At 37.5% G+C, this 22101-nt stretch overlaps 1 protein-coding gene across 2 annotated transcripts in view; it reads left to right on the forward strand.

Annotated features, from left to right (window-relative positions):
* The window catches only part of LOC124800550 (glutathione S-transferase-like), a 76837-nt gene extending 55039 nt beyond the window's left edge, over positions 1 to 21798 (forward strand). Inside the window, exons 4-5 of one of the 2 annotated variants that reach the window (XM_047263005.1) lie at positions 15819 to 15961; positions 21407 to 21797. In XM_047263005.1, the coding sequence (XP_047118961.1) occupies positions 15819 to 15961; positions 21407 to 21574 (311 nt within the window). In that variant the 3' untranslated portion in view covers positions 21575 to 21797. Of the gene's footprint in view, positions 1 to 15818; positions 15962 to 21406 lie in introns of both variants that reach the window. The other variant, XM_047263004.1, reaches the window with a different exon arrangement.
* Positions 21799 to 22101: the final 303 nt, after the last annotated feature.

Consider the following 22101-nt stretch of genomic DNA (forward strand, 5'->3'; position numbering starts at 1 on the left):
GTAATTGCCATAATTAAGAATTACGTAATTTTTAATACCCACATTTTAGTAATCAGTGGGCTGCCATACCTAATAGTCAGGAATTCCCATAGTGTAAGCATAAATTGGTTCTGCTCATATCGATAATTTGATAAATAAAGCCTGACAGTCATTAATACATCTATTTAGAAAACAATAATTTGACCGAGGGAAATTTCAAGTAAGAATTAAATAACCAAAATCACATAATATTCTTGTGCGCGTCTCTGTAATGACGAAATGTGCAGAATTCCATAGTTACACATCTCATTTTTCTTGGAGTTAACAGTTTGTAACTTGCTCAGAGGTAGTTTGTAACTTGCTCAGAGGTTTTCAGTATTCTCTACCTTGTGTGCTCTAGTGATGATGTTTGAACGAGCCTCGGGATTATTGTAGGATATGTGCAGTTACTATTAGAATCAGCAATAGACTTAACAAGTAACATTCGTAAACATGCCACTGTGCCTTAATGAATTATTATCATCATTCTGTGTACCTTGCAGACAGTTTGTTAATCTGCTATAGGAAAAATTACTTTGTGTGCCAATTAAGTCATGATTCTTATCCTTTCAGTGGAGTATAATTTAAAGTTATCTTTCAAATATGAGTATGAGGAGACCTGCATAAACATTTTGGGTCTGTAATGAGATCTGGTCTTTAGATATAGCAATCAAACTCTGAATAAATATGCGAAGTGGTTTTATGTAAACAGTTGAAAAGAACTGCTGGACTTTTCTTTTTATTTATTAAGAGATACAATCCTATCACAAACATTTTTAACTAAAGGACCAGTGACTCAGCTATTGACAGACAACATTAATCTATAGGTAAGTCCACCTTGTATCTGTACACATTGATAGCATACCTTCTGCTGGCAGAATATTGAGACAGGTCACAGTTTTGAACCCAAAGAACCTATCTGATATTCTTTGCTCTATCTGTTTTTAAGGGATTCCAGTATGGAAAACACTTCAACAGCCAACAATTATCTCTTTCCAAGGTCTCCACAGTAACATTGACATTTTTAGACAATTATAAAAAAAAAACAGCAATGTGTTTCAGAAACATCCTCATCACTATTCTGAACATTCTGGGAAAACTTTTGTATGACTACTGGACAGTTCTCCCCCTGTGATACAAACTAACATCTTATGACTGGAAAGGAGTTTAGTAGCCTGTCAATAGCTGCATAAATACTCAGTCATCTTGTTGGAACATGTCTTAAAATTCCCACGTATTCAGTATCACAAAATTCAAAAAACTCCTTCAAACCCTCTAATATTTTTAAATGGCAGGCAAAATAGTTACAAATTTTTGTAGCAGAACTCTAAATCAAAAATTTGAAATTTATCAGTTTCAAACTTAGATGTGTTGATGCGTTAACAGATTTTATGAGCTGAACGATGTGATGGGATTAAAAAAATATTTTCATTTCTTAACAGTAAATACTGAACGTTTGTTCCCAAAGTTAATATGTGCACTACCAGCAGAGTATGAAGAAATGTTATTGAGGCTTAAATTGTGCGTTGTTAATCTGCCTTTAAATTGATCAAAAATAGCATTTGTCATGAAGGTCGCTATAATAGTCTAATGACCTATGTACTACACCTTTATTAAAATTTAGATACATAATCATAACTGGAAACGTTTAGAGGTATCACTTGCTGTTGAGTAAAACATATTTCTGTCAACATGGTCTTGATGTTGCTTTTGTTCTTTCCAAAGAAATGCTTGTAATGATTTCTGAATTTGGAAGTGTCATAGGCACCAATTTTGTGCCATGATCATAATAATGGTAAGGCACATTGAGTTAACATTGATACACCTTGGTCAGTTCAGAAGTTGTAACGTTATCCTGTTGCATGCTGTTTTAGAATTTGACCCAAAAAATGAAATTGTTACCTTATTCTTGATTGAGAGGCTCACATTTGTTTGTGTTTTTGCCCATTTGCAAGTTTAGTAATGTCATTAGAGCCTCCATGACCAACACTAAATGTCTTATTACACATTGTTCCTATGCCTTTGAACCTGTTACTTGTGCATGATGCCAAGAATAATGCATTCATTTCCCATTCCATACACAAAAAAACTTTAGTTCTGGAGATACTTACCAGTTTACTCCTTTTTGTCACTATCTAGTTGTGGATCCTATTTATTTCTGAACTCTCCATTTTCATATACAACCACAGATTACAGCAGATTAAATTAATGTGTGTAGAGTAGCCTACAATATAACAAATGAACCAACAACTGAAAAGTTGAGATGAGTAACATAAGACAATCAGTTATCTGAAATTTAAATACATGTACAGAAAAAATTGAAGTAAGTCTTAAACACATTGTTTGTGACAAACCTGATCCTGCTCTGGATAGTTTAAAATGTATCTAAATGCAGGATTGTACTGCAAAATTTGGGATGGGTGGTCACCCTACCACCGACGTTCTCTGGCCAAGAAAGAGCTGGAGCACCAAGTTGCTGAGTGCACTGCCCAATGCAATGTTCTTCATTTTAATGATTGCTTCACAGTCTGTGCCATCCAGATCCTTCCTACCAACACTAGCTTTTCTGAATTTTACATGTGAGAACTCTTCCGTGCAATATATCCTACATTCCTCCGGCCCTCCCATGTCCTTGACGAATGCCTTGCTGGACAAAAGCTAACGTTCTGACAGTCTTTGTGTTGCGTCTTTCTGTGATTCAGCATCTCCACTGTATGATGGGTAGCAACTATCCTTTTCACTACACTGTTAGATTCCATCCTGGATTTACCATGTATATGTATGTGTTTCCTAATTCCAATGAAGACCTTTTCAGCCAAAAGCTAATTTGTTTGACAGTCTTTTTGTTCTAGCTATCTGTGACTCATCATCTATGCTATATGGTGAGTAGCAATCTATCCTTTACATAATATTGTCATTATTCCATCATCTATTTTCCTGTGTTAGAATTAAACAAAAATTTCCATTATTATTACCATAATTCGGTGTGAAGGTTTCTGCTTGTGTGTTTCAGGATATTTGCACTGTCAAATGAATTGCCAGTGGCCACTTTAAGCATTCTTATGTAGTCACTGAAAATAATAGTTAACGTGTTTCTGTAATTTTCTTGTGTACATTGTGACGTTTATCATTTTCCCTGATGCTGCTGTGGTTCACCATAGTTAACACCAAGTGCAATGCCACCTTCTCTTTTTCTGGTTGAATGTACAGTATGTTAACACTGGATTGATGGTCGCTTATTATGTGCTGACCCTGTTAGTCTGCTCCAACTTGACTTCTTGCCCTGCTTGGTAACTCCTTTTTTCAAGTATGAATGCTTCACTGAAAGAGTGTGGTTTCTGCTATCTTTAGCTATGTAAATTATTTCCAACTGTGACTTTGGTTTAAGCACTGTTATTTTCTTGCATAAACTTACACAATTGCATTTCACAACCATATGACAATAACTCTTAATCTGGACCTTCATCCAGAATCAACCAGTCTCACTTGTGTCTTTACTACTTCTATTGACATTTTTGGAGTGGTCTGCTTGCATATTCTATGCAGCTCCTCCAAAGCACCTTCAACTGGTGGCAGCATGGAATAGCATGCTCCATCAGTAAGCAGAGATGTCTGCTCACTGTTCAGGCTGCACAGACAGGTAGTGTCGTACCTCACGTGATTCTGAACAGCTTTTCCAGGGATAGTTACTCTTTCCCCCTTGTGCACAAGCTTGATGCAATGTGCACCCCTCAACTCTTTCTCCCATCACACTAAAAAATGAAGTTGGGCCATCCCTCCTTTGAGTCCACCCTAACTTGACATAGGTTCTCCTCTGTGGGGTAACTTACTCCATAAACCTCCCTTCTCTCTCTCTCTCTCTCTCCTCTCACACAGTGCATCACATCACATAACTACCACTATGAGGTATCCTAAGTCTTTCATTGCTCTTCAACCTTCTTGCCACATCTCCTGGTGCCTCCCTGCCAGACCTTTTGACTTTATGCTTTGTTTTCTGTACATCTTGTTCATGTCTTCCATTTGGTTTCAACATCTCCTTAGCTTCCCTACAGCACATTCCCTTCCCATCTCCCCACATGTGTGACTGCATTCCCTAGCACTCGCATCGTTAGCTTGCTATCTCTTTCTTTATCTCCTTAGGAAGGTCCCAAGTTGTAACACCCCCCCCCCCCCCCAACCCTTCAGCCCCATCTCTCCCCCGAAAAACATGACTAAGCTAACATTCAAGATGATGAATGTGTTCATATCACTGTATGAACCCACCATAAATTATCATGAGTTGTACACAAAAGCTAGAAAACCTTATCCTGTCATTCACGGAAATTACTTACCGTATTTACTCGAATCTAAGCTGCACTTTTTTTCCGGTTTTTGTAATCCAAGAAACCGCCTGCGTCTTAGAATCGAGTGCAAAGCAAGCGGAAGTTCTGAAAAATGTTGGTCGGTGCCGCGCCACAACTAACTTCTGCCGTTGAATATATGTAGCACTACACAGGCATGCTTTGCAGGCACAAAGATAAATACTGGCGCCAAAACCTCCGTGTCAGTAAGTAAATTTAAAAAAAAAAAAAAAAAAAAGCGGAAGACGCGCTCTTTTCTCCGCCCCGAGTTCGACCACCGCATTTTCATATATTATCCAACGAAGTAAATATAACTTCCGTATTGTTCATCTTCAACTGTAGCAGCAGTTCAATGTACTACGAAAAATCCGACTGGCAAGACTGTTTGGAATGTTTGTCGATATGGCCAACTCTACGTTCTGAATTTTTTCCTACCTGTTAGAAGAGATTGTTGCTAAAAGAAACTTTTATGAATTGTGAATCACATGCAGTATTCTCTTGACCATAAGAATAATATGAATTTAAACATGTTGCCATGTATTGTTTCGTGTTTGTTGCTATCTCATTTAAATCCTGTCTGCCTAATAAATTACGAAACTAGAATGAGACAAGAGCAAACGCGGAAGAATATACATATCATGTCACGTTTATATTCGTATTATTATTATTATTATTATGCCTAATAGTGACACAGCCAGAGATGAAGCACGGCAATTGACTTGATTTTTAAATCTAAGATGACTAATTTCTGTGCAGAATTAATATAATAAAGAGGCGCCTGCAAAAATTTTCGTTAAATTCTCGTTCAGAACATCTTCTATCATACGCAGTCTATTATTTGGTTCTTGTTGATCATTATCAAAGAAAGCAGCAGTGTAAGTAACAACAAATAGCAGTCTCTTGCCATTGTTTCGTTAATGAGACGATTCCTTTATTTTTTTTAAAAAAAAAAAAAAAGGCCGTAGCGCGCCCAAAAGCAAGCCATGCTGTGAGCGGCGACAGGCCGTAAACACTCATTATCAGAATGTGACAAACAATGCATGACACAGTACATTAATGCGTTTTCAGCTTAGAAGACTGATGTAAACACCTATAACAAAGAGAACGGCACTTATCATATCGAAGAAAAATAAGCAATCAATTGAAACCAGACAAAGCACATGAAAAAGGAAGGGTACCTGTATAAATACGGACGGAGCACCTGATGCATAGCAATGGTTACCTGGTAAAGCTTAACTGCTAAGCTTACGACTCGAACCAAACTACTGTAGCTGTATCGTCATTCATTCGACCTAAATTGTGTCTCATATTACAATGGACCAACTTTGCTTCGATTTGGAGGTGCGGCCTAAAGCTTTTCTCCCCCCTTGAATTTAGAGTCTCAAATTTCAGGTGCGGCTTAGATTCGTGAAAAATTTTTTTCCTTGATTTCGAGTCTCATTTTTCAGGTGCTTCTTAGATTCGAGTAAATACGGTATTAGTATTGGAAAATATATGAAAGTAATAGACTTTATTTTTTTCTGTTATGCTGCTGCAATATATCATGCATCACAAAATTCACAACTAGCTATGCTCGGCTTGGTGTACTATTCCATAAAGGTTATTCTGGCTGTTTGTAACGTTTTACCAGTTCCACATTATATAATCCTTTTTCCAATTGTGTAGTTGGTTGTACTGGAACAAAGCTTTCAGGTGTAGAATCTTTCTTACCATACATGATGTGCTATATTGATGGAAAAATTGGCTTGTCTCCTTTTTGATGTTTGGATTTCACTGGTGATCAAGAATCAATATCAATTTGACTATCTTAAATTCTGGAACATTTGTGTGACAGTTATGCTGCCGCACCCTTAGTTCTGTGTGTAAACAAAATTGTCACTTACCTGTAATTGTATTTCATGCATAGACGTTGCTTCCAATTTAGGCCACTTAAACATTTTTAGTTATGGTTCCCCCATAAATAGTTTGTCCATCACTTCCACAGGTGATAAGCTCATTGTCATGTGTAGTTCACTGATGATAATATTGAACTCAGGAATTAATTGTGCCCAAGAAGTATGTTTAGTAGGACAACAGATTCTACATAATCGTAAAAGCTTCATAATTCATTCAAAAGGGCTACTCTGTTGGTTGTATTTTGAGATAAATGCTTAACTCTTTCCCATATCAAAACCCCTTAAACACCTTGACTGAAAAACTGTGGATCATTATCTGTTAGTAATCTGTGTGATCTTCCTACACTTTTGAAATGGTTTTTCTCAAACAGTGGCTCACTGTTTATGTATTTGCATTTTTTATGGGATACAATTTTACATATTTCGACCAGCACTCAGGTAGTACAAAATTATGTTATTCCCCCTATACTCATTGGAAGTTGACTGAAAAAGTCAACTGCAGTAAGGTTATGTAAACATTTGGTATTTTAGCATTCAACTCACAACTCACAACTTTATCATCTTTCATTTTCTGGCATATTTCACAGGATCTTAAACCTAGTACTACTTTTCTACTTAAACCCACAAAGTAATTGAATTTGACCATGTGCTTGAAGCACTTAAGTACTCCAAAGTGTTCATATCACTTGTGGATAAACTTAATAAGTTCTGCCTCCACAGTCATTATTATACATACTCTCTTGAAAGTCATATAGTTCTTACTCTCCAAAACAAAGCATCATCATGTATTATCAATTCAGCTGTGTTATTATTAACAACCCCATCTTGTTTCATGGTTAACCACTTATCTTTAAAATATGGATCCTCAGGTATATCTTGCATTATTTTCACTGCCAAGTTTTGTACATTGTTTTTGGTATAACTTGAGGCTAAAAAATGTATATTTAATGTAGGCTTACGTATTTACCTGACAGAACATTTTTATACATACAAAATTATCTTTCTGTATCACAAGAAGTGACAAATGCATATTTAGGTGAAGAAATTTCAGACAATTGTGATATAATCTTTTACATTCTTGTCAGAAAACATTTTTTTATCTACGTCATAAACTCAGAATCAGGATTTGATTAAATAACTTTGTTCACATTACCTTTTGATGCAACACCCACTTGCGCATAGGATGACTGCAAAGGTTTTTCAGCGTCTTAAATAATTATGAAAGATTTCATCTGTGGCTGGGGTGTGGTTTTCAGCTTTTGTGTTGCTGCAGACAAATGTGCAAAGCCTAATATGATTTAAATCAGGTCGTGCTTCAAATCCATTTGAATGTCACTTGTACATCTTTAATGCAAGCTGCATCAGTGGCTTCGAAAGTGTCTATGACCTAAGTGTGAAAAAAATCGGGGGCAGTAACTAAAGGCTTTGCAATAGAATGAAGTGAATGGATTTGTGTGAATTTACGATCTCTTACAGACCTAACTTCATCAAAATTATTATATTAAAAGATAGCTGCATTTATCAAGGTATCAATCAAGTTAAAATAAATTGTGGCGACAAGCTAAATTTGGTGGTATATCTCTAAAAGCAGCAACACGGGCAGGTGATTTCAAGAATACAGGGAATCAAAAGTCAGCATATGATTTAATTAATGGTCTTGGGCTTACCAAACCTTTGTATTTTAGGTGCTTATTTATCTTCTTTGTGGAGGATACCAGTGTGTTCACATTGCCTTATACTAGAATACTGTTTCAGTTGCATGATGCAGCACATGGGCTAAACATGTATTGTGCTTTAGGTTACGATAAAATATTTTAATTGCATTTCTGGCCTTTGTTATACACAGGACACAATTACATAACAAGAAGACCTTCTTGCATTTGAAATTATTTGCTAACATTATTCCTAAGAAACAACAAAAATGTCCTGCTACATTTTAAAAACACAATGTTCAGTCTGTAAGCGTTTTAGCAAATCCAGTCCCCTTGGTTTGCCGGTAGAAGGAAACTAGCATCCAGATTATCAGAAGGTGAGGAGTGGTGTTGGAAGAATAAGTTCCCATCGCTTAGTACAACACTGACAACACACATTTCATGCCAATCATCTGCTTCAGTAGAAATGTTGCTGGTCGCTGTGAACCCTGAAGTAACATGGAAGCACTTAATAAAGCAGCTCTTGATTAGTCTGGTATTTCAAGATTTTAAACATGGCTGCAGCAGCAACTGTTAAAATTCTTCACAATAAAGGATGGCAGCCAAAAACCTTGGTCAAGAATTTTAATAAAAAAATTCTATCCTGCAACTGTTTTTGGCTGCCATCCTTTATTGTGAAGTCTGGTATTTAATTGTCAAAACAATTAATATGGATATCAGGATGAGTTATAAAATTAATTTTTATGTTCGTTTAAGAAAATCATTCAAATTGCCCTCTTTCAAGAATTTTTAAAAGATAAAATCACTGCATTTTTAAATGTGTGCAATTGGAATCTGACTTTAGTATTGCTTTTCACATACTTGTGCATATATTTGAAATAAAATCTTTTAAAAAGTGGTAAGATCTTGGATATTTTGTTTTATGTATTGTTCTAAAAGTAATGGGCATGCAGGATTCATCAGTTTCGGAAACTGTGTGCTTGCTGCCGTCAAAGCATCACATAAATCCACAAAAACTAGATTTTGCATTTGCACTAATAAAATAATTGCACACTTTATACTTTTATGTCTTCTTGTAGTTTCATCTTTGCTATATGACATGCAGAAGTTACATGCTGATGTACTTTAAACTTATTTCAGCATTGATCTGCAAATGAAATATAGCCTGTATGAATGCGCAGAAGAGAGTAGGTGTGGAGGGAAGTATCTCACAATGGTGGCTGCTTACTTTTCATGCCATACACATAAATTCGTGCCACACACTGTAGATATCAAGGATTGGCAGCAGTGTGAGAAAGCATGAAATATGTTGACTTCTGTCAACATCTTCCAAGCTGAACTACGGTGCTTTAGCTTGCCAATGGAGTTAGCCGACTGTAACAAAATTCACAAAATTACTCATGTTCTGCACTTTCGCATAATTAATATGAAAAACATCTATAAAAGGTGCTGTCTTGCAAGTTATTGTAATAAATGGACTCTAGCCAGAACAGTGATGTAACATCTGCTATAAATATCAATGTTGCATGACTGAACCTATTGTTCTTCGAGGGTTTGTGATAGTGTTAAAATGTCAGTGTAGAATCTTGTAGCTGTGTGGCCTAACTATTTGTGCAGTTCCCATGAGTACATGTTCTTTTATCAAAAAACAAAGTGCCAATAGGGGGTGACTGTCTGGCTTTGCTGAGCACTGTTAGCAAGTGAGCTTCACACAGCCTTTGTGAGGTGTGAGGTCAGTTGTGGAGCTTCCTGACTTAGAAGTAGTGGCTCTGGTGTTAAAAGCTGACAACAGTTGGAAGAGCTGTGTGCTGACCACATGCCCCTCCATATCCACATCTATAGTTGAATTCTTTTATCTTGGCGGTTCGCGCATGCCCGCCCAGACGCCGGAGATTGCACCGTTGCCAGTTGCACACGACGCACGCGCCAAGAGAAGCAGCGTGATAGTATAGCATAGTTCGCAAGCTTACGTTTTGTGGGGAGCGTGCAGTACATGAAGTAAAGCCACCACGGCCGCATTAACCCTTTCACTGCTACAAAGACGTGCTCCCTGCATTCCGCACTGTGCACGATTTTGTCACTGCACTGCTCGCCTGTGCAGACACATGGTGTTCCCACTGCTTTGACACTCTTATCATTCGATTCCACAAAAACTATTTGGCCCAAAAATTTGATTTTTACACATCTTCTTGACTGATACCTTCCCCCCATAAATGACTTAATTTTGTTTCGATGTTCAACGCAGTTATTATGCAGCATTAAATATAGTAAAGCATTGCACGAAATTTTGAAGAGTTTGCAGAGGTAAAAGTCCATAGAGTACATTTTCCGTATGGTCGATTTTTTCCTCCCATGAACCATGGGCCTTGCCGTTGGTGGGGAGGCTTGCGTGCCTCAACGATACAGATAGCCGTACCGTAGGTGCAACCACAATGGAGGAGTATCTGTTGAGAGGCCAGACAAACGTGTGGTTCCTGAAGAGGGGCAGCAGCCTTTTCAGTAGTTGCAGGGGGAACAGTCTGGATGATTGACTGATCTGGCCTTGTAACATTAACCAAAACGGCCTTGCTGTTGTGGTACTGCGAACGGCTGAAAGCAAGGGGAAACTACAGCCGTAATTTTTCCCGAGGGCATGCAGCTTTACTGTATGGTTAGTTGATGATGGCGTCCTCTTGGGTAAAATATTCCGGAGGTAAAATAGTCCCCCATTCAGATCTCCGGGCGGGGACTACTCAAGAGGACGTCGTTATCAGGACAAAGAAAACTGGCGTTCTACGGATCGGAGCTTGGAATGTCAGATCCCTTAATCGGGCAGGTAGGTTAGAAAATTTAAAAAGGGAAATGGATAGGTTAAAGTTAGATATAGTGGGAATTAGTGAAGTCCGGTGGCAGGAGGAACAAAACTTCTGGTCAGGTGAATACAGGGTTATAAATACAAAATCAAATAGGGGTAATGCAGGAGTAGGTTTAATAATGAATAAAAAAAATAGGAGTGCAGGTAAGCTACTACAGACAGCATAGTGAACGCATTATTGTGGCCAAGATAGACACGAAGGCCACGCCTACTACAGTAGTACAAGTTTATATGCCAACTAGCTCTGCAGATGACGAAGAAATTTAAGAAATGTATGATGAGATAAAAGAAATTATTCAGGTAGTGAAGGGAGACGAAAATTTAATAGTCATGGGTGACGAATTTGAGAGTAGGGAAAGGGTAAGAAGGAAACATAGTAGGTGAATATGGATTGGGGCTAAGAAATGAAAGAGGAAGCCATCTGTTAGAATTTTGCACAGAGCATAACTTGGTTCAAGAATCATAAAAGAAGGTTGTACACATGGAAGAACCCTGGAGATACTAGAAGATATCAGATAGATTATATAATGGTAATACAGAGATTTAGGAACCAGGTTTTCAATTGTAAGACATTTCCAGGGGCAGATGTGGAATCTGACCACAATCTATTGGTTTGACCTGTAGATTAAAACTGAAGAAACTGCAAAAAGGTGGCAATTTAAGGAGATGGGACCTGGATAAACTGACTAAACCAGAGGTTGTACAGAGTTTCAGGGATAGCATAAGGGAACAATTGACAGGAATGGGGGAAATAAATACAGCAGAAGAAGAATGGGTAGCTTTGAGGGATGAAGTAGTGAAGGCAGCAGAGGATCAAGTAGGTAAAAACACGAGGGCTAGTAGAAATCCTTGGGTAACAGAAGAAATATTGAATTTAATTGATGAAAGGAGAAAATATAAAAATGCAGTAAATGAAGCAGGCAAAAAGAAATACAAATGTCTCAAAAATGAGATTGACAGGAAGTGCAAAATGGCTAAGCAGGCATGGCTAGAGGACAAATGTAAGGATGTGGAGGCTTATCTCACTAGGGGTAAGATAGATACAGCCTACAGGAAAATTAAATAGACCTTTGGAGAAAAGAGAGCCACTTGTATGAATATCAAGAGCTCAGATGGAAGCCCAGTTCTAAGCAAAGAAGGGAAAGTGGAAAGGTGGAAGGGGAGTATATAGAGGGTCTATACAATGGCGATGTACTTGAGGACGATATTATGGAAATGGAAGAGGATGTAGACGAAGATGAAATGGGAGATACGATACTGTGTGAAGAGTTTGACAGAGCACTGAAAGACCTGAGTCGAAACAAGGCCCCGGGAGCAGACAACCATTCCATTAGAACTACTGACAGCCTTGGGAGAGCCAGTCCTGACAAAACTCTACCATCTGGTGAGCAAGATGTACGAGAGAGGCGAAATACCCTCAGACTTCAAGAAGAATATAATAATTCCAATCCCAAAGAAAGCAGGTGTTGACAGATGTGAAAATTACCGAACTATCAGTTTAATAAGTCACAGCTGCAAAATACTAACATGAATTATTTACAGACGAATGGAAAAACTGGTAGAAGCCGACCTTGAGGAAGATCAGTTTGGATTCCGTTGAAATGTTGGAACACGTGAGGCAATACTGACCTTACGACTTATCTTAGAAGAAAGATTAAGGAAAGGCAAACCTACGTTTCTAGCATTTGTAGACTTAGAGAAAGCTTTTGACAATGTTGACTGGAATACTCTCTTTCAAATTCTAAAGGTGGGAGGCGTAAAATACAGGGAGCGAAAGGCTATTTACAAATTGTTCAGAAACCAGATGGCAGTTTTACGAGTCGAGGGGCATGAAAGAGAAGCAGTGGTTGGGAAGGGAGTGAGACAGGGTTGTAGCCTCTCCCCGATGTTATTCAATCTGTATATTGAGCAAGCAGTAAAGGAAACAAAAGAAAAATTCGGAGTAGGTATTAAAATCCAGGGAGAAGAAATAAAAACTTTGAGGTTCGCCGATGACATTGTAATTCTGTCAGAGACAGCAAAGGACTTGGAAGAGCAGTTGAATGGAATGGACAGTGTCTTGAAAGGAGGATATAAGATGAACATCAACAAAGGCAAAACAACGATAATGGAATGCAGTCGAATTAAGTCGGGTGATGCTGAGGGAATTGGATTAGGAAATGAGACACTTAAAGTAGTAAAGGAGTTTTGCTATTTGGGCAGCAAAATAACTGATGATGCTCGAAGTAGAGAGGATATAAAATGTAGACTGGCAATGGCGAGGAAAGGGTTTCTGAAGAAGAGAAATTTGTTAACATTGGGTATAGATTTAAGTGTCAGGAAGTCGTTTCTGAAAGTATTTGTATGGAGTGTAGCCATGTATGGAAGTGAAACATGGACAATAAATAGTTTGGACAAGAAGAGAATAGAAGCTTTCGAAATGTGGTGCTACAGAAGAATGTTGAAGATTAGGTGGGTAGATCACGTAACTAATGAGGAGGTATTGAATAGAATTGGGGAGAAGAGAAGTTTGTGGCACAACTTGACTAGAAGAAGGGATCGGTTGGTAGGACATGTCCTGAGGCATCAAGGGATCACAAATTTAGCATTGGAGGGCAGTGTGGAGGGTAAAAATCGTAGAGGGAGACCAAGAGATGAATACACTTCGCAGATTCAGAAGGATGTAGGTTGCAGTAGGTACTGGGAGATGAAGGAGCTTGCACAGGATAGATTAGCATGGAGAGCTGCATCAAACCAGTCTCAGGACTGAAGAAGACGACGACAACATCAACAACAACAACGGTCAGTTTTAGTTGCCACAATGTTGAGAATGAAATATGGACAAGATACCTAAATTTCATATAAAATTTACTGTATAACAATATCTCATTTAATTTAAGTACCACATAGGTGTTGTATGTAACATTGAGAAATATTTCATCTTTCGCGACTGTAACAAAAGTTTTATTTACACCGGTCACGTTTGGCTTTATTTTAAAGCACTTCAATCAATCAAAAGGCAGTACACAAAATACATTAAACAAAACTGTGGACTTACAAAAACATTAGGACTTGAATATACCGTCTATCAGTGAAGTGCTCTGAGCTATGTCAAATATAATTTTTGTGTGTGGCACACACAAACAACTTTTATTTGCTAAAACACTGATCAGCCAACACAAACGTTGAATATTGTGTTTCGCAGTACAAAACTACGAAAGGTGACTTGGCAATGGAGGAGACAAAATACTGTCCACTGAAGATGCTTCAAAAGAGAGAAACGCGTCTTGTCTAAATAAGTCGCTTATTACAGTTGCAGAAGAGGAATATATTTCAGTGCAAATAAAACTTTTATTACAGTTGCGAAAGACTGAATATTTCTCAATATTACATACGACACCTATGTGGTACTTAAATTAAATGAGATGTTGTTATACAGCAGATTTTATATGAAATTTAGGTATCTTGTCCACATTTCATTCTCAACATTGTGCCAACTAAAATCGACCATACGGAAAGTATACGCTATGGACTTTTACCTCTGCAAACTCTTCAAAATTTCATGCAATGGTTTACTATATTTAATGCTGCATAATAACTGTGTTGAACATCGAAACAAAATTAAGTCATTTATGGGGAGAAGGTATCAGTCAAGAAGACGTGTAAAAATCAAATTTTTGGGCGAAATAGTTTTTGTGAAATCAAATGATAAGTGTGTCAAAGCAGTGGGAACACCAAGTGTCTGCACAGGCGAGCAGTGCAGTGATGACAAAATCGCGCACAGTGCGGAACACGGGGAGCACGTGTCTGTAGCAGCAAAAGGGTTAATGAAGAGACAAAGCACTAGAAATTTCAAAAAATTGCATTCAAACAAATAAAATTCGTGAAGTATGGCACTTCAATATTGTTTTTATATAAAGAAAATATTACACACCGCACAAGGATTGAACTCTTAACCTATCGCGTAGAAGCCCAACACCTTAACCGTTACGCAAACGCAGCTCGTCTGTAGTCGTTATTCCTTGAGATGTATAACACGTCACGCAAAATACTGACAAACACTGTTGGTATGACTATGAATATTCATGCTTCGTCGAAATACAATAGGAAATAAACAATTACCGCTGTTCTTTATTGTGGAAAAGCGGTTCGTGAGATTGACACAAACACCTTTCCTTGCTATCGCCTGAATTAGGAGTCTTATTGCTTGTTTGGTTTAATTATTAATAGAATATAAGCAATTGGTATAAAGAATGCTTTTTCCAAACTTTCTATAAAAGAAAGTCTGCTATCAAGACATTGCTTTTGTTCTATTACTTTATTTATGACTGAACGTTTCTAAAACTGAAGACACTCGTCCATGCTCTGCACTGCAGTCGAGATCTGGCAATGTCGTTCTCTGTTCATTGGCTGACTGTGTTTTGTGACATCAGATGTGCAGGACGAACCTAAACTCGGCCGCCAACATAAATGACGCGCACTTTAGTGACACCTCTCAGCTGAGGATGACATGTGGTTGGTTGGTACCATTGGACCTCCTGATGCCTGTTCAAATGCGACTATAAAAATAAAGTACATACACATATATAATTATGAAGAGAAATTCCTTTGAAATGCTCTGAATAATTGGCTTCTATGAGAGTTACATTACATTACCTTGCTTTTCTTATTTCTTTGTAACTCTGTTCTGCCTCGATTAAATTTAAAGTTGAGTCCTCATCCCATCCATTCCAACAATGTTTTCATAATTTAAAACATTTCAACTCCATATATCTGTTGGAAAGAGCATTTATGTTTCTTCAAGTATGTTCTATTGTAACTTCATGTAAAGAGAGGAACATCACTCTGCAGTAAAAAATCATTAAAGTAGCAATACCAATGCAATCTGAAAACATGTAAGTGCCCTGTTCCTGTTACATTAATTTAGGTGGTTTTTCAAAGCTATTTGTAAGTGGAAGAAACTGAGCGAGAAGCCTAAAAACATCATTAAGAACCATATAATAGTCACTTTCAATTCTGTGACAACAAATATCTACCTGTATGGTGGACATTTTGTTAAAATAATCATTCTTTTATGCAGAGATAGACAAGTTTTTCTATGAACCTGATGAAGTTGAAAAGGAGAAGAAGAAGACAGCAATTCTTAATGAACTGGAGACAATAATTATGCCAAGACTTGATAATTTGGCTAAGGAAAATGGTGGTTATCTTGCAGCGGGCAAAGTAAGTATAAATATGTTTGCTTGAAAGCAAAGGACTGTACATGCTACTTGAGTATAGTTTTTGATAGGCTTAATTCATTTTTATTGCACACTTCCAGATTTTCTGCTGAGGTTCAGTAACCCCACAGCTATAGTGGTGGTAAAAATACACAATATCTTTTGTTTCATTTTATCACAAGAACAAATTTTCTTCTCAGTACCAAGTTACAGTTGTAAGAAAATGTACAATAGACATAAATTCATTGATACATTACCATGCTTTTGTGATCGCTTACTTTGTCCACTTTATGTAATATTATTAGTGCATCTGTATACAAACAGACATGCATTTGAACACTCAAGCTTTTGATTTATAAATTATTATGTGACATGTGCTGCAGCAGCAATGTCATCATATACTATGCGGTGGAAAATCCAGGATGGAATGTAACAATATAATGAAAAGTATAGTTGCTACTCAACACATAGCGGAGATACCGACTCGCAGAAAGGCACAACAAGAAGAATGTCGGAAAGTTTGCTTCCAGCCAAGAAAGCAGAGAGAGAGAGAGAGAGAGAGAGAGAGAGAGAGAGGCCTTGTTAGCTGAAAGCTAACTTTCTGATAGTCTTTGTGGTTGTGCCTTTCTGCAACTCAGCATCTCTGCTATATGGTGAGTAGCAACTATCATTTTCATTATATTGTCAACATACACCATCATTGACATGACACAGATGTTGGTAGTCAGTGACTTGCATTGCTATTAATCCAGCAGATACTCTACCAGTAATCAAATATGATTGTGGTGTTGGTGGTCATCATTGTAGACCAATGAGCTAGGGTGATAGGTCTATGCACTTTCCCATTTACAGCCATTCATATATACATACATCCAGTTTGAAAAGTGTCAGGGTACTCTCCAGTGCCCAGCGACCCTCTGTGTGCCTTAAAGTTTAGCACTGTTCTCCAGTTTCAGTTAACAGTGCCTGTCATCGACAGACATCAGTCTGATAAATTTTCCAGTACTTCTTACATTCTGGTTTTATTGTTTTGCTTTCTTAGATCATAATTATTTCATTTTGCCATATAAAAATGCTTTTTTATGTTATTTTTTTAATTGTCAAATGTGAGTGCTATTAATGTGCCGTATCATACAGTGCTAAAGTGCTGATACATAGTGACTACTTACACACACAAGATATGTAATCAGTGATGAGAACATATTTCAGTACAAACTTGTTGCCAAAGGTGACAAGCACATCTGAATTTATGTAGTTTTGAGAAAATGGTGATTTATTGTTTGTAAAAATTGTTGAAAAATCATGATCACACATAGTTACATAAGTCAGTTTATTTCAGAACTGGTTTGTCACTAACAGAACATCTTCAGGTGTCTGCGTGCAACAAAAAACCAAAACAAGACACAGCAAGTTATTGCAAAAACTATCATGAATGTAGTACAGAACCAACTGAGAATGTACACTGCAAATTTGTAATCAGATGTGCGACACGTTGTAACCACTATTCACTACCATGGCACAAGCCTATATCTCCATTTAAGTATAAATCAGGAGCACATACAACACCCAGTAATTCTGTGCAAAACATTTGACAATACTCATGTAACATACAATTCTCAGTAATGAATATGTCAGCACATGTTGCAGTCATGGCAGCCAGAACCTAAATATATCATTTTGAAAAGATAAGACTGCTTCAACTTTAAATCGTATATTTATAGGCATGACCAGTTTCACATAATTTTAGCTGCATCATCTGGTACAATAAAAGCAAGTCGTGTTCCGTTCGAGAAAAGAGAATGGGATGATCCAGTGTTCATAGTCAGCAATTTTTCACTAAGTAATGCACATCAAGCATAAAACAGGGTAAAGTAACATTTAGTGCTCCTGTGACAAGCTGCCACGATTCCATTATTAACAATATAAGGTGTAACAGTTGTAAATTGTCGTAGCTGTGTTGGGAAAGTACCAGAGCTCCAACCACTAATACTTCCTGTGAGCTAGTACGGGCAGAGGTCATTGTTGGCAATCAGAATAAAATAATAATAGGATCCTTTTACCGACCTCCCAATTCAGATGATACAGTTGCTGAAAGGTTCAAAGAAAACTTGAGTTTGCTTCTAAACACGTACCCGACTCATACGATAATAGTTGGTTGTGACTTTAATCTACCCTCAATATGTTGGTGAAAATACATGTTTAATTCTGGAGGTATGCATAAAATATCATCCGAAATTGTGCTGAACGCATTCTCTGAAAATTATTTTGAGCAGTTAGTTCATGAGCCCACGCGAATAGTAAACAGTTGTGAAAATGCACTTGACCTCTTAGCAACAAATAATCCTGAGTTAATAACGAGCATCAAAACCGATTCAGGGATTAGTGAAAACAGGGTTGTCGTAGCAAGATTGAATATTGTAATCCCCAAATCCTCCAAAAATAAGCAAAAAATATACCTATTCAAAAAAGCAGATAAAAATTCACTTGACACCTTCCTGAGAGACAATCTTCACTCGTTCCAAATTAATAACGTAACTGTATACCAGATGTGGCTTACATTCAAAGAAATAGTATTGGCAGCAATTGAAAGATTTATATCAAATAAACTAACAAACCACGGAGCTGAACCTCCTTGGTACACAAAATGGGTTGGAACACTGTTGCAGAAACAATGAAATAAACATGCCAAATTTAAACAGACGCAAAATCCCCAAGATTGGCGATCTTTTACAGAAGCTCAAAATTTAGCGCGGATGTCAATGCAAGATGCTTATAACAATTTCTTCAATGAAACTTTGTCTCGAAACCTGACAGAAAATTCAGAGAGATTCTGGTCGTGTGTGAAGTATGTTAGCAGCAAGAAACAATCAATGCCTTCTCTGCGCGATAGCAATGGAGATATTATCAAAGACAGTGCTGCCAAAGCAGAGTTACTAAACACAGCTTTCCAAAGTGCCTTCACAAAAGATGAAGTAAATATTCCAGAATTCGAATAGAGAACAGCTTGCAACATGAGTAACGCAGAAGTAAACATTCTTGGAGTAGTGAAGCCACTTAAATCACTTAATAAAAGCAAGTCTTCCGGTCCAGACTGTATACCAATTAGGTTCCTTTCGAAGTCTGCTGATGCATTAGCTCCATACTTACAAATCAGTGAAATGTCCATACCCAAAGACTGGAGAGTTGCATGGGTCACACCAATATTCAAGAAAGGTAGTAGGAGTAATCCACTAAATTACAAGCCCATATCGTTAACGTTGATATGCAGCAGGATTTTGGAAACATTCCACGTGGGAAAAATATATCTAAAAACAAAGATTCTGTAACTTACCAAACGAAAGCGTTGGTACGTTGATAGAGACAGTAAAACACACACACACACAAATTTCGAGCTTTCGCAACCCACGGTTGCTTCATCAGGAAAGAGGGAAAGGCGAAAGGATGCGGGTTTTAAGGGAGAGGGTAACGAGTCATTCCAATCCCAGGAGCGGAAAGACTTACCTTGGGGGGAAAAAGGGACAGGTATACACTCGCACACACACACAAACTCTTTGCCTTTACATATGTCTGCTTGTGTCTGTATATGTGCGGATGGATGTGTGTGTGTGTGTGTGTGTGTGTGTGTGTGTGTGTGTGTAAGTGTATACCTGTCCTTTTTTCTCCCTAAGGTAAGTCTTTCCACTCCCGGGATTGGAATGAGTCCTTACCCTCTCCCTTAAAACCCACGTCCTTTCGTCTTTCCCTCTCCTTCCCTCTTTCCTGATGAAGCAACCGTGGATTGCGAAAGCTTGAATTTTGTGTGTGTGTTTGTGTTTGTTTGTGTGTCTATCAACATGCCAACGCTTTCGTTTGGTAAGTTACATCATCTTTTTATATAGTGTTAAAACATTATGAATTAACTCGAAGAAAACGGTCTATTATGGACAGACAGTCAACATGGGTTTAGAAAACATCATTTCTGTGAAACACAACTAGCTCTTTATTCACATGAAGTGTCGAGTGCTATTGACAAGGGATTTCAGATCGATTCCGTATTTCTGGATTTCCCGAAGGCTTTTGACACTGTACCACACAGGCGGCTTGTAGTGAAATTGCATGCTTATGGAATATTGTCTCAGTTGTGTGAATGGATTTGTGATTTCCTGTCAGGGAGGTCACAGTTTGTAGTAACTGACGGAAAGTCATCGAGTAAAACAGAAGTGATTTCTGGCGTTCCCCAAGGTAGCGTTATAAGCCCTTTACTGTTCCTTATATATATAAATGATTTGGGAGGCAACTGAGCAGCTGTCTTCAGTTGTTTGCAGATGACCCGGTCGTTTATCAAATAATAAAGTTATCAGAAGATTAAAACAAACTGCAAAATGATTTAGAAAAGATATCTGAATAGTGCAAACAGTGGCAGTTGACCCTAAATAACAAGAAGTTGACCATAAATAACAAAAAGTGATCAGAATAACAAGGTCATCCACATGAGTGCTTAAAGGAACTCATTATACTTTGGTTACATGATAAATCAGTCTAATCTAAAAGCCATAAATTCAATTAAATACCTAGGTATTACAATTATGAACAACTTAAATTGGAAGGAACACAGAAAATGTTGTGAGGAAGACTAAACAAAGACTGTGTTTTATTGGCAGGACACTTAGAAAATGAAACAGATCTACTAAGGAGACTGCCTACAGTACGCATGTCCGTCCTGTTTTAGAATACTGCTGCACGGTGTGGGATCCTTACCAGGTAGGACTGATGGAGTACATCAAAAAAGTTCAAAGAAAGGCAGCATGTTTTGTATTATCACGAAATAGGAAAGTGAGTGTCATGGAAATGATACAGAATTTGAGCTGGAAATCATTAAAAGAAAGGCGTTTTTCGATTCAACGGAATCTTCTCACAAAATTCCATCACCAACATTCTCCTCCGAATGCAAAAATATTTTGTTGATACCAACCTACATAGGGAGAAATGATTGTCATGATAAAATAAGGGAAATCATAGCTCGTACGGAAAGATGTGGGTGTTCATTCTTTGCGCGCGCTATACGAGATTGGTATAATAGAGAATTGTGAAAGTGGTTTGATGAACCCTCTGCCAGGCACTTAAATGTGATTTGCAGAGTGTCCATGTAGATGTAGCTGATGGGGTCCCAGTCCCCCATTTACTTACAGCAAATGTGCACACTTTGTACTAACTGGTGACGTGTCAAGATGCAACTGTGGAAACGCCAAATATCGACAGGGGGGGGATATGTCATGTGGTGTGTGTGTGTGTGTGTTTCTATGTACTGTCAAAATTTTAGAAATATCATTTGTCTTTCCATGAAATTTTGAAACAACGTGGCACATGCTGCACTCATTTCTTGCAAGTTTCCGTTGATAGGCCTAAGATGTTTAAATTTGCAACCTTGAGTCTCTCATACATGATGTTAATGCAGTTGTATTAATTTCAGCTCTCGTGGGCAGACTTCTATTTTGTTGGTATACTTGACTACCTCAATTATATGGCTGGGTTTGACATCACAAAGGATTGTCCGAACCTCATTGCACTGAGAAAAAAGGTCCTTGAACTACCAGGTGTCAAGGAATGGGTGGCTAAAAGGCCATACACAGAACTATAAGTTTGACTGCTTACTTTGTTTTGTACGGCCTACAATGATGAAAAAAATTATGAATTGTTGAACAGAAAGTAACTCTGCTTAGATGTTAGTCTTTATGTTTCTTATTAAAATACTGCTGCAGAGAACTTGAAAGTAATGTTTAATGCTAAAGCTTAGTTTGACTGTTACCCTTTAATTATGTTAAAGTTCATAAAGAAGCAATGTGTCATTTTCTTGTATGTAACAAATGTAACACTTTTTTATGTTCTAATTTGTTAAGTAAAATTTGTATGTACAAAAAAGTAGTCTTGTATGTGGTACTATATTTATTTTAATTAATCTTCTATAGGTCCACTATTACCACAAGTCTCGAACAAATATTAAGTGAATAATCGCTAAATACAATAACAGGAAGTTACTCAGGCAATCCTTGATATCATTAACAATAGAGAACATTATAATGGCATTGTCACAAAACTTTTCAGTTTTCAATCTTAATCACAAGAGTAACTTTGATTACCTCTTGCTACTGAACACTACACCATTAC

The sequence above is a fragment of the Schistocerca piceifrons genome, chromosome 1, assembly GCF_021461385.2.
Source record: "Schistocerca piceifrons isolate TAMUIC-IGC-003096 chromosome 1, iqSchPice1.1, whole genome shotgun sequence".
In the NCBI taxonomy this organism is placed as follows: domain Eukaryota; kingdom Metazoa; phylum Arthropoda; class Insecta; order Orthoptera; family Acrididae; genus Schistocerca; species Schistocerca piceifrons.